The sequence below is a fragment of the Trematomus bernacchii genome, unplaced genomic scaffold (genome assembly GCF_902827165.1).
Source record: "Trematomus bernacchii unplaced genomic scaffold, fTreBer1.1, whole genome shotgun sequence".
Taxonomy (NCBI): domain Eukaryota; kingdom Metazoa; phylum Chordata; class Actinopteri; order Perciformes; family Nototheniidae; genus Trematomus; species Trematomus bernacchii.
This window is the reverse complement of record NW_022987582.1, coordinates 12,760,665-12,773,329: the sequence shown is the minus strand read 5'-3', so window position 1 is coordinate 12,773,329 and position 12,665 is coordinate 12,760,665. Positions and strand designations below refer to the sequence as shown.

The 12,665-nt window shown below is 39.0% G+C and overlaps 1 protein-coding gene across 2 annotated transcripts in view; it reads left to right on the top strand.

The window, feature by feature from the left end:
- rspo2 (R-spondin 2) overlaps positions 1 to 12,665 on the top strand; it is a 57,613-nt gene that overhangs the window by 14,718 nt on the left and 30,230 nt on the right. For both annotated transcript variants that reach the window (XM_034127895.1, XM_034127894.1), the window contains exon 3: positions 11,043 to 11,231. In XM_034127895.1, coding sequence (XP_033983786.1) covers positions 11,043 to 11,231 — 189 coding nt within the window. The remainder of the gene's footprint in view (positions 1 to 11,042; positions 11,232 to 12,665) is intronic.

Below are 12,665 nucleotides of genomic sequence, written 5' to 3'. Positions count from 1 at the left end.
ATTTTATCTACCTCTGGAACAAGCTAAACTAGTTATAAATATATTTATTCTTCACTGTCGGGTCACTCATTACTGGATCAGTGAGCTGCATACTGACAGGCTGTCAGGAGAGGGAGAGAGGGGGAGAGAGAGGGGGAGAGAGGAAAAGAGAGCGGAAAAGAGAGCGCTTCCGCTAATTTCTCCCGTGTTATTATCCAAAGTGAATGTAAACTTGAATAATGTACATCATTTGAATGTAATAATTAAGTTGATTGTTGTTTGTGGAAGCTCCAGTGAATGAGCTCCATTAACTGAGTTTTAAACAACACTTCCATTTAGGCCCCGCCCACTCGATCGGATCGGCGATCGGTATCGGCCGATACTGATTCCGGCGATCGGCCCCAAAATTGGCGATCGGAGCATCCCTACTTGAAACACAGCAATTTTCATTTGCAGCTTTATTTTAATTCTTAAATGCAGATATTAGATCATTTTGTTTTCGTGGAACGGTGCTGCAAAACAGTACAGATGATTCAGGAATTATTGGGGCGTTTCACAAGTTCTTCAACCTTCTTCTTTGCAAGAGTGAATAAACAAAGAAGGCAGAGAGAGGAAGAGCTGGCAAGAAACAGAAACCACATGCTCTTCTTCCAGTTTCTGCTCAGAGAGTGATAAAGTCCATCCGCAGGTGTCAACTCCAATAGTGCTTCCATTCCTGAGTGTCGTAAAGTCAATCGCACCAGATCAACCATGGCACGTAAAGCCAATATCACCGTCAAGACAATCAAAGGCAGATGCCACTCAGCAGGATGTGCCAGGTTGATTTAAAAAAGAAAATAACAAAAAGATAAAAGATAAGACAGACATTTTTGGTTTAAGTCTTTTAGCATGTGTAGAGGTTAAGCTGAAGTACTGCTAAATGCATAAAAGTCCGATAAAGTGTTGCAATTTACACAATTCTTTGTTTAACCACTTCAAAGCTTTAGGCCTGTAAACGCAACATCCCCAGTAGTTATTTTTAAAAGTGTTGAATGGTCTAGAATGGATTTTTCCTCCACTGGAACAGAAGTTTAAGATGATTAGAGGTTTGCATTGTTTTAGTGTGTTTTTTAAGCTATGTTGACATCGACTATATTTGACAGTTATTCCGTTGTTTTTAAGGCCCGACCGAACTTTAAAACATTTTATGGGACCGCAACCCACAGTGGAGAGACCATGCTGTTACTTGACCACCACATCAAGGTTACTCACTCAGATTTTTCCTCCTGTGTAACCATTGAGCTTTTCCATGGCGGCCATGTTCAATGGGACTCGTGTCCATCACTGTGGCAGCGAGTGTGAAAAGACTGCGGCACATACCGTGATATTAGGTCAGCTGGGTCACCTTTTACTTCTAATTTTCCTCAAACAAGAATTACGAGGTCTCTTTCACATCCAGATGTGGGATTTGACCCAGGACATGGGATTTAAGTCATAATCCACCATAAAGATGTTAATAAGGAACCAAGGGTCTTCGTATAGAGTTATAAAGAGTGTAGGGGTGAGAGCCACGATGAGTTCAGCTGGACAGATGGCCGAGCGCTGCAGAGAGTGTTTCCAGATTGACTGAAACACTATCAATGTCTCTATGTTGCATTGGTGGAGAAGCCTGTGACCTAAGATTTTCAATGACATAATTACTCTGTAGCTATGTTAGTTTGACAATAAAGAACCTTGAACCTTGAACCTTGAACCTATTTGACTGGCTGGTTCTGAGAGAATAGGACCAAGATTACACACTGTACAGGTGACATTTTCTTTCTATATAGCTGATATGGTTTAATCAACTTTGTATCACAATAATACAGAGGAATTGGTGGCAACTTTTGATCATAACTATCAAAATGATCCACCTTAGAGTGTTAACCTTTTGAGAGAAAATATTTTACAAATTGCAAGTTTTGTTCATAAACAGTAAAACCACCATTGCCCAATTGAATACCTTTAAGGGTACTGCTGTCACAGCTTTACTTATGGTTGCTATGTTAACTTAGCAAAGTATTGCTCAAACAAACATTATTGAGTAATTTCACCTACTTTGTGAGTTTGGTCTGCTTTGGCTACAGTTTTAATAGCTTAGCCATTTAGCTAGAAACACTAGTTACTATTGCTACATAGTAGTTTAGCATTTAGCATCATATTGAAATTACCACTTCACTTCAGCATAAACTAGATGGTCATATTTCAAAGAACCAGCAGAGACTCCAGAAAGTTTTTGTTCTGGAGAGCGTTCTTGATCTTCTCATTGAACTAGAACTGAGCTTATTAGCGTGTTGGCCAAATTGTTGAAGGATTACTTTAACAACAAGCACTTCGTACAATGGTAATGTGTTCATCCAATCAGTCAAATTTAGGTTTCTCACCTGCATGTGAATTTGTCTTAACCTGTTGAATCACACCAGAGTAAATGACCTTGAGCTCCTGTTTTAAGTGTGCACTAAAAAGCACAGCTTTAAATTGTTCCTCATTTTCCAGTTGCCTGTTTGAACCACAGCTGCCTGTTTTACCCATTTTCTACATAAACCGCCATCCTTTCAAGTGATGGTTGAAATCTCCACGCTGCCCGCCTCGCCCGGTGGATCTGTGTCACAGGAACACTTTGGCCGAGCTAATATGTCTGACAGCAAATGTGTTTGCTCAGCCTCATGCTGCAAAATCATTATAAGCAGCAGGACTGTCCCAAATTATAAACATGTGCTTACAGTATGATCTGTTAAAGTAAACTGGGGGAAAAAACGTGGATCCTAAAAACCTGACTATTACCAGCTGGAAAAGAGTCGGAGGCAAGTCCAACATATTTTCTGCTAAATTGGAACAGAAATGTGCCTTCAGCGGCACAAAGTACCCCCCTCTTACCCCTTCTGTTTTTTCTCCACCATTTTTTAGCTAAGTGAAACTTCCAGTTCCATGACAAATAAAGTCACAGGCTTGAAAAGCGGGCGGTTTGTCATTTTCCATGTACTAGCTTTTAACGAGCTTGAACAATGTTGAGACGTTACTGTTGAACTCTGAGTGTGAGGGTTGACACCGTTGGCTCTCCTGCCTTTAACAGCGTTTACAGTGTAAGCCTGAATGGTTAGGTGGTTAGAACAGAGATCCAGAAAGCTTCTTACAGTGCTGTTCTGTCCCGTATCTGCCCTCTTTCTCTCTTCCCAAGCTTTCTCTTTTTCCTTTAAAGTGGAGCAGCAGTAAGTTTATACCATCATTTAGGGGGAGGTGGACAATAAACAATAATTGTCTCAGTGCCACGAGGAAAGCGTATAATTCTGTTGGTGGATGTGATGCTTTCCACATGAGAGCGCAGATCTTCTTGACCTGCTGCTGCTATGCAACTCCAAAACTTGAGGTTTTCCATAGCTGCATCTTCACCATATGACATTTATATTTACTTTAGATGTCATGAATGCGCTTTTATATCTTGTTACTTGATGAATCTTCTTGTATAGACTTTACTGTAAGTGCCCTTCATAAACAATGGACAGTGTCGCTGTTGGTTAAATACATTCACAGGCTGTATTATTAGATTTACATACCAGGGGCCCATGGAGAGATGGAGGAGAACTGTGAGAATAGAAACTGTAAGCTCTTGTCCTCCAGTTGCTTGGTTTGGAATTCCCTACTGCGTTATGATATTGCCTCAAGTCTGATGCATTTACAAATCAACTTAGCAGTAATCAAGACGCAACTTATGTCAAGTTGGTTTTCTGTGCTATTATGTTTGGTTGAAAATGACACATGACAAAACAAACTAGGGTCAAACAAGAACAACCATCTTAAAAGCCATACACATCTGCGCCCAATATCATCAACTGCTAGTATGAATACATTTCAGTTTAGGTCTAATGCTTAACTAAGGGTATTCTTATAATAAAATAGGGGTACAAGATTAGAGAAGAAGTCTGTGTCAGTAGCCGAACGGTTGACAAAGAGGCATATAACTACTTTTGAATCCTTTTATATACATGGCAGAACACAACAAATCCTACAAGTAATAGCAATATGTACATTCATATGAATGTCTTGGCATGACCTTATCCCATTTGACCATAAAATATGAACCATAAGGAAATTCTTCTAAACCTTTATTGAAAATCAGATATGGTCCGGTTCATATAGTCAACCTCAGGCTTTGATCAAGTATATTATACTATAATTGTCATACTATCTTGCATTATTTATGTTTTTCTTTAGCATTATAATAAAATGGTCAAATTTTAAGAGCTGAAAATTGTTCCAAAGTATCAGTTTTCAGCAGCCTGAAATGTCTTTTACCGAAGTTGGCTTATAAAAGCCCACATCAGTGAAACCCTACGTAAGACTGTCTTCTTGTTCTCAATGTTAAGTTCGGGGCTCTAAAAGAAACACAAACATTATGTGCAATTTGCCTCTTCGGTTTCAGAAAGTGGGAATGGGTCAATGTGAATGATTTCATGGGTAACGGTAGGTGAGTGGAAGGCAGGAAGTGAAGCGGCCGTGGGTGGAACCCCCTGTACATGTAGAGGTTTCTGGCAGCCTTGAGCGCAGTCTGTCACGCTTGCTTTGGACTCATAAAAACGTACCTGAGACAGGGTTTGGGTTTCTGCTGGATCTCGCTGCGACCCTAATTGCTCTTGAGCTGCTTCAGAGCAAACCTCCCAGCAAGCCTATGGCTATAGAAGGAAAGTGCTACACTCCAAACATGCCGTCATTCTTCATGTTTTGAGCCTGAATGTCTTGCATGAATGAAAGAACCTTATCAATGGATATCTCCGAAGCCACTTCCCTGTATGAAGTTCATTGACGGCAAAAAACCCCCACCATTTTCTGACATTTTTGCTTAAAGGATTAATCAATTGCAAAAATAGCTGTTATATTTTTTTTTGTAGAACCACTTATCAATTTGTTGACGAAGCCATGAGCTCTTGTTTGCGGAAATACACTTTAGCTTGATTTGCAAGAGTTTGAACCAAGCGTGCAGCTTAGCATAATTACTAGACACTGGTAAACAGTCACAGTTGTTATTTACAAGTGTTTCCAGATTTTTTGCTAAGCTAAGTCATCAGCCTGCTGGTTGTAGCTTTATATTAACACGCATACATATTCTAATATAACTCTCCACAAGAGAGCAAATATACATACGTCCCGACAAGTCAACATATTCATTTAAAAACAGGCACACACGTGAGTTGCATTTCCCCCAGTAGATGTAAATTAGTAAAGGGATTTATTTAACATTTGTTACACAAAGTCATCCTCAGTCTAGTTGACACAATATATTGTTGATGTGTGAGGGAGAAGATGCAGGGTCCTTCATGTGGTCCATGTAAAGCAGCAGCTTTATAGCTTGGAGACATGACACATTGAGGCACTTGTTAAGTCTTTGTTAAAAGTTCGTGCAGCTTCTTCAGTGATGTTTATGGACACTGCTTTTTGTAAATACACTACTTGAGGCTTAGAGGGATCTTCACTTGGCTGTCAGAAGTGGGAACTGTGGATTTGTTTGGTTTCACATAGAATGTATTCTGTGGTTGAAACCGTAAACGGTATCATGTTAATCGTATGCAGGGAGTGGCATTTCCAATGGCGTGTAAACACTTCTCTCCAGGAATCCTTTCTTTTACCACTTTCTGATCATAGAACACTTCGGATTCAACATGATTGACAGACGAAATGCTCAAAGATCCAAGATTACATGTTTTGTGGGGGGAAAAGTAACCCACAAAAGGCTGTTGAGCATTAGTCAGAAAGCAATTCCGATGGATTGTGTTGAAATGTGTTTACTAGTTTCAGAACAGGAGAGACACAATCTGCAACAACAAAAATGGGAATCCCATAGCATATTAGATAATATGTTCCTGCCAAGTTAGGTTAAACTGCTATGATCTATGATCTTTCCTTTGGTTTTTGTCTTCTTTAGTGCCAATTAAAAACATGGCTGCTACATGCTTTGGAAAACTGTTACCAATTTTCATACCAATAAAGCACAATTACTAGGTAAGATTTTTTACTCACAAGCCTCTTCCAAATACTTTTTTTTGTTTTTCTGTTAAAGAGCTTACCTTATATTTATTCTAGTCTCAAAAATCTGATTCATATGAATGAGTGTTTTCTTTAAGATTGGCTGAAACCTGAAAGGTTGATGTAAAGCGCGAGACATTATACCGGTAGTGTAGGACGTGAGTTAGACGGCGCTGCTCCAGACACTGTGAATTGTGGCCTCCTTCCTGACATACCTGTGGCCTGAACCTCCAAACCTTTCCACAGACACACACATCAAGCTAATCTCCAAGATCAGCACCAAACGAGTTTCTCTGCATCGTATACCGCCTTTCCTTTTCTCCCTGATTCGGACGCTAATTCCAGGAATTGGGGTCTGCTGCATTCAAATGATTATATTGTTCTTAATCAGTGTGAATTGCGAGAATCAGCTAAACAAATGTCTGCCAAGGAAGAGTGAGTTCTTTGAGTCCTGAAGAAACTTTTGAAGTGGCTTTAATTCCTTTGCTGATTGACTGGCCGGTGATCTAAGATGACCACAGGCCCTGATCAAGTTGTTCTATAATTGCTAGGATAGTATTGTTAGCACTCTGTCAGTAGTCATAGAGTTGAGCCTGCTCATAAGAGAAATAAGCTTTCCAGCTTTCCAGTTTTTCACTTTTGCCAAGTTGGCTATCCCTTCCTGACAGTGTTGTGTTCGAGTTTGGCGAGGGCCAGAGAGAGTCAATGTGAGCAAGTTAATGTGAATGTCAGCTTGCTGTAAACACAACCCTGACTGTATACTCTACAGAAATATATGGTTAAGTATGAGGTTTGGTCTAATGCTTCAGTTAAGTTTTACTGAATGGAAGGATTGACAGAATAAAATAGAATATATCTTCAATTATAATCAGTTTTTGGTCTTACCGGAAACTTTTAAAACAGCTGCAACAGCTTTTTTTTTTAAATGACCTTTTCAATTTTTTAAGCTTATTTTTATGTAATTATTTCAATTTAGAAAGTGTGTAAACATATACATATGTGAAACTATCAGGAAAAAGAAGCTTGCACAGTAACTTTAGTAAATCCTACAAGGTAAAAATGCTGAATACTGTAATTGAGACAATTATAAATTCGATAACATCACCTGTGCCCCCAGTCAATTAGCTACTGACTACTGAATTGAGAGAAAAAAGAAGATAACAGCATTGGAAACTGATATAAAACATAATAAAATCTCAGACATAAGACACCATTTTTCATCTACGATTTGAAAGTGCCAAATCTATGGTTTCTCCTTTACATTCTAGCAAGTGAGTGCTGACTGCAGACAATCACCAATCTGTGTGATGAATAGGCTCCGAGCGCACAGCCCTGCGCTGTTGTGATCGATGGGGTGTCGCTGTAAACATCATCCCTAAAGACCACCAGAGACACTTTCTGATTAGCACTTAATCTCACTTCCATCAACCCTGGCTGGAGTGTAGCTTGGCAGGGCCAGCATACCTCTCTGAAGATCAGCAAACCAACAAAAGAAATGAAAAAAAAGACGAGTCTGATGTCCGCTGACTGCTTTCAAACGATTATAAACTGATGCTTGCACAGGGCCCTCTTAGAGCTCACTTTCGTCTGGGTAGATCTGACCGAAGAAATGTAATATGCGGAGCGACGGCCAGTAACGCAGGCGTGCTCTGCTCTGTCTCTCAGGCTTTGTCCAGTTTGCTGTACAGTGTTTTTTATAAAACGTTGTGGTAGGTCGCTCAGTTTGTTACCAGCTCCCTGTTTGTGATATTTAAGACTTGGCTTAGATCAACTGAAGTGTTTTTCGACTTGAGCGATTGGTTTCGCCCTAGGACATTTTCCTGTAAACGGGACGCTAAGGAGTTTACATTGCAAGTCACTTATTGTGGAATGGACTGTCTTGTTACTGGCTCCTTTGTCTTCCGCAGGCAACTCAAGCCGAGGGCAGAGCCACTGCGGTTTTGGGGGGCTTTCGTCGGCTGCCTTGACACTGTTTGAGAGGGCCAGCTCTGACCAGAATTAATGCAATATTCACATTCATAACCAATCAGGGTTCAAACAGCAAGAGGGGAGCCAGAGTTTTCATGAATGACAAATTGTAGAATTGGACTTATTTACTATGAATTACAGAACATCCTGCTGATATATCTATTATGGTTGTGTTGGTTTGTATTATTGTTTTCTGCTGGTCAGCCCTCCCACAGTTGAGTCTGTTTGCTTGAGTTCACCATGTCCTTGTCATCGGGTGAAGACAGGGTCATCCACACATGAGGGATGATATGACGATCTCAATGAATTCTGCCTTTCAGTAACTACTGGAGAATAAACAGCGTTCTAAACCACTATATTAAAGTCATCTTTCATTGTAGACCGCATATTGAAACGTAGCTATTTTTTCTTAGGCCCACACAGGATGAGATGTAAGATCTATAATAACTGTTGGCAAATAATGAACACATAATCCTCATTCAGAGTAAGAGATGTGTATGGGCCATTCTACCGAATTGGTGCAAAGTCAGGTTGGAACAGTTTTGAAATGTTGTATGTTTTTTCTCCAAAACTTTGTCCATATATATTTTGTACCATATCTAAATTACTCATATCTAGTAAAATAACCGTACATTTTTATATCGTATTTTCAGACTGTATTGGAATGTTCTTCCTCTACCAAAAATGGTCACTACCGAAACATAGTACATACACTGTAGTAAAAAGGTATTATATTAACCTGTTAAGATTGTTTTACTTTCCCTTCTCTAAATAGTATTTTAACACATATTTATTGAGGGTTTCCACAATTAAATCAATGCAATTTAATTTTTTATCAAATTTCAAAGTTCAATTTATACAATTCATAAAAGTCATAATGCAAACTTTCTTTGTAAAATGCATAATACTGATCATATTGATTCCAGAGTTGATGATTGTTGAAATTGAACATACATTAAACCAATCAGTATCATATCATTTTATTTGATAAGTCAATATACTTAATTTTTTACAAAACATCCACTGTTTCGTTAGTGACCACAGTATTTTGTTCTCAAGGTTGTATCATATTCCCTCAACCTTATTGCTTAATCTTAACTCATAACATGCCTTATGTTGAAGTTTTTGAATGTTTGAAGCTACTGACCCAGAATCAGCACTTTAGTAACAGGCTGAAATAGAGGGGAATGAGGCTAGAATGGGTGATCTGTTTGGTATTTTGAGCAAAACACTTCATAGACATGTTTTTTATATATTTCTATTATCTGAGACCTATAATATATTCCTAAACATAGTATAATAAGATACCTTTAAAGTAACACACTGATTTTCAGACTTTAAAACACATTTATTTCAAAACTATGGGATTTACCTGCTTACCATTCAATTTTGTCACTCCCGAAACGATCATGTAAATTACTGAAACGTAACCATATGTTTCGGTAGTGACTGTTTCGGTAGTGACGATTCTAGCTAAGTTTGAGCATAACTAAAGAATGCTAGCAAGTACATGGCTAGCATGCACGTCTTTGAAGAGGTTTACACACATAAAAACCTAATACTTTGCATAAAACCCCGAAAAAGTTTACTGAATTGAAGATAATATGTGTTCGGTAGTGACAATTCTTAAGGTTACATGCCGATTTTCAGATTTTGGAACAGATTTATATCAAAAGTATGGGATATAGCTACCTGCCATTCAGCCATGAGGGACAGGGGTGCAGTGTCACTGCCTTGTCAAAAATGCAGGGGTGTGGCTAAAAACCAGGCTCAGCCATTGGACTAAAACCCCTTGTGTTTCGGTAGTGATGAAAACTGGGGACATGATTTCTTTAGTATAGTTTTTTTATAAAAAAATTAAACCCACAGTAAATCGAAATATTCCAACTTCTGTTTGAATGTAATCATAAAGATCTTCTAAATACACCATTGAACAAAATAAAATAAAAATGTTTTAAGTGTTATTTACAGAAATTGAAATTTAGATGTCAGGGTTGGGGACAGCTACTTCCCAATAGAAAGTACCCTATAAATGATGTTTTTGTATATATTAAGCTTATCACTATATAATGTAATGCCTTATGTTTAAATAGACCATAACATATTCTTAGTAAATATCTATGTCTGAATACATAATTGTTTTGTTAAATTGTTTTTCTTGTTGTGGGACCGCACTTTGTACTAATTCGGTAGAATGCCCCGTATACATTTGAAGACCAGTAAAGAATCTGGGCATTGAATATTTGGTGCTCACTGGTTGCCCTTATTTTACATCGCTGGTTGTCCCACTGTGTACTTTTCGCACTATCATTAGGTCATTATGCAAACTGGCTGAATATTCGGCACAGTGATGAGGTGCAACATTCAAGCATTGTGCAATGGCCAAGAAGTCTGGGGTCTTCACTCTTTTTAGGAGTGGAGGTACAAAGCATTTATGCTAATATTTACGGGGCTCTTGCAAAGTTTTTAAGCCAGATATCTTCAATAAAGTAGATTATGGGCAATGTTTGTTACTCTAAGTTAATCGTCGGTCTAACGGTGAGAGTGTGCTTACTGAACAAGTGCATATTACCTGTAAACAAACCAGGTCTGAAGGCAAAAGTCTTCAAAGCTTTTAGTGAACAAATTGCAAATGAATCAAATTGCAAAACTTTAGCAAGACCTACCAAATGAGGAACTGTCCTAACCTTAACAATTTGAGATCAATGCAAAATCGAGGGTTCCCACCTAGACACGACTGTGAAAAGCCAGCTGTCGTAGAGATTGATGAGACATAATGATCATCAAATATACATCACTGCATATACTTTAGACACTCTTTTCTAAAAGACAATCACGCTAGAAGGAGAACTTGTTTGTATATTCCAAATGTACATAGTCTTGTGAGGAATGAAAAGGAGGGCTTGAGATAAATATTCAAAAATCAGATATATCCAAAATTAGCTGGAAGAATCACTGACATCAGAATTGTTTTTGTGGGGAGGTTTCAGATATTGTTTGACGATTTACTTCCATTGTATTAATCACCTTCACTGTTTACTCCTCTGTTTGTCCTGCAGCTAGCTATGGAACGTACCCCATCTGTAAAGGCTGCTCCGTGTGCTCCAGGGACAACGGCTGTGTAAACTGCCAGCCCAAACTCTTCCTGTTTTTGCGAAGAGAGAGAATGAGGCAGTACGGGGAGTGTCTTCACGACTGCCCAGCCGGATACTATGGCATGCGCAGCCCCGAACTCAACATGTGCTCCAGTAAGTCCTTTTGAGTTTTTAACCTCGCACTCCAAACCCCACCCCTAACATCCCTGGCTTTCCCCTTCTTTCCCCCCAACAACACCACATCTTCCCCAGACACACAGTCCCCTAAACTTCCCCTTTTGTCTCACTGCACATGATTTATTGTCAATTATCCATAGGAGACACACATACCGCGCAATTTTAACGGCTCATTCGTCCACACAGGTGGATGTAAGTAGTGAAGCCTCGTCTAAGCGGTGTCTCCCTCGGGATTTAACGGTGAACTCCAGCAAGGATGATCGCTGTTTCTCATTTATCTTTAACACTCCCTCTACACTTACAATACCAAACATCCTACAGTCACGAGGATGTTTGAAGGCATGACATTCAGGTGCAAATTCAACCAAGATGCACTAGAGATTCAGCCAAACCGACCCCAGAGACTCAAACGCCCACATTAAAAGCACTTTTGGCCATGTCATTCAATATCATCTGAACTACAAAAGGTGATTATATATCCGCATTAGGGAATGAAACTAACCTCTTTTGTAGCTCGCCTGTAAGAGCTTGTGGATTTAGACTTTCACTAGACAGTGTCATTTCTTGGCAGCCAATGACGTTTTTGACTTTGAAAAAAAAAACAGTCTCAATTGAAGTGTCCAGATCCTCCACCACCAACTGTGCGTTTATTGAAGTTCGATTAAAAAAACCAAAGCATTAAGTGCATCAAAGCCCAGAAGATTAGAAGTCAATTCAGGGAGAGTACAAACATGATCTGATTTCTAAACTTGGCTCATTTTTAATGATTGTTTCAGAGATAAAAACACATTAGATCTTTTATTAATAGTCTCCTTTTTAAACATATTACTCATGTGGCCTGAAGTAAAAATATGAAATGTTATTTTTTAACAAATCTTGTTGTGGAAAATACTGTAGATGACACCTTCTGTCTCACACACTTTCAATTATGCTTTACTGTAAAAAGAAAATCCAAACAATAACAGCGAAAAATGTTATATGCTCTCGTGATTCTCGTTAAAGAATAACTCTGAAATCCAATTAATTAAATGTGTCCCTCTCCTCCTTATGCAGCACCCGGATCTCATAACCTTATTTTAACATGAAATGAGCTCGTAGAGAGACGGAGCCTTTTTATCTTATAACACGGTGCCAAAGGTGTTGGCTGAGTGTTTCATAAGAAAACAGAGAGAAACTTGAACTCGTTTGGTTTCCCAGTGCCAAAATCCTGACAGACGAAAGCACCAGAGGAGGGTGTCCGGACCTTTAGGCCCAATAATGCAAACATGTAGCAACCGCAGGAAGAAAAAAGAGAAAATTAAAACTTCAGTACCCATAAATCTTACAATTTGACGTGAGAGCCTGTTTGTGTTTAGCTGGACATGCTGGGATTCTACTTTAGGAGGAGGCTAAGGTTGGATGGATGTGTCA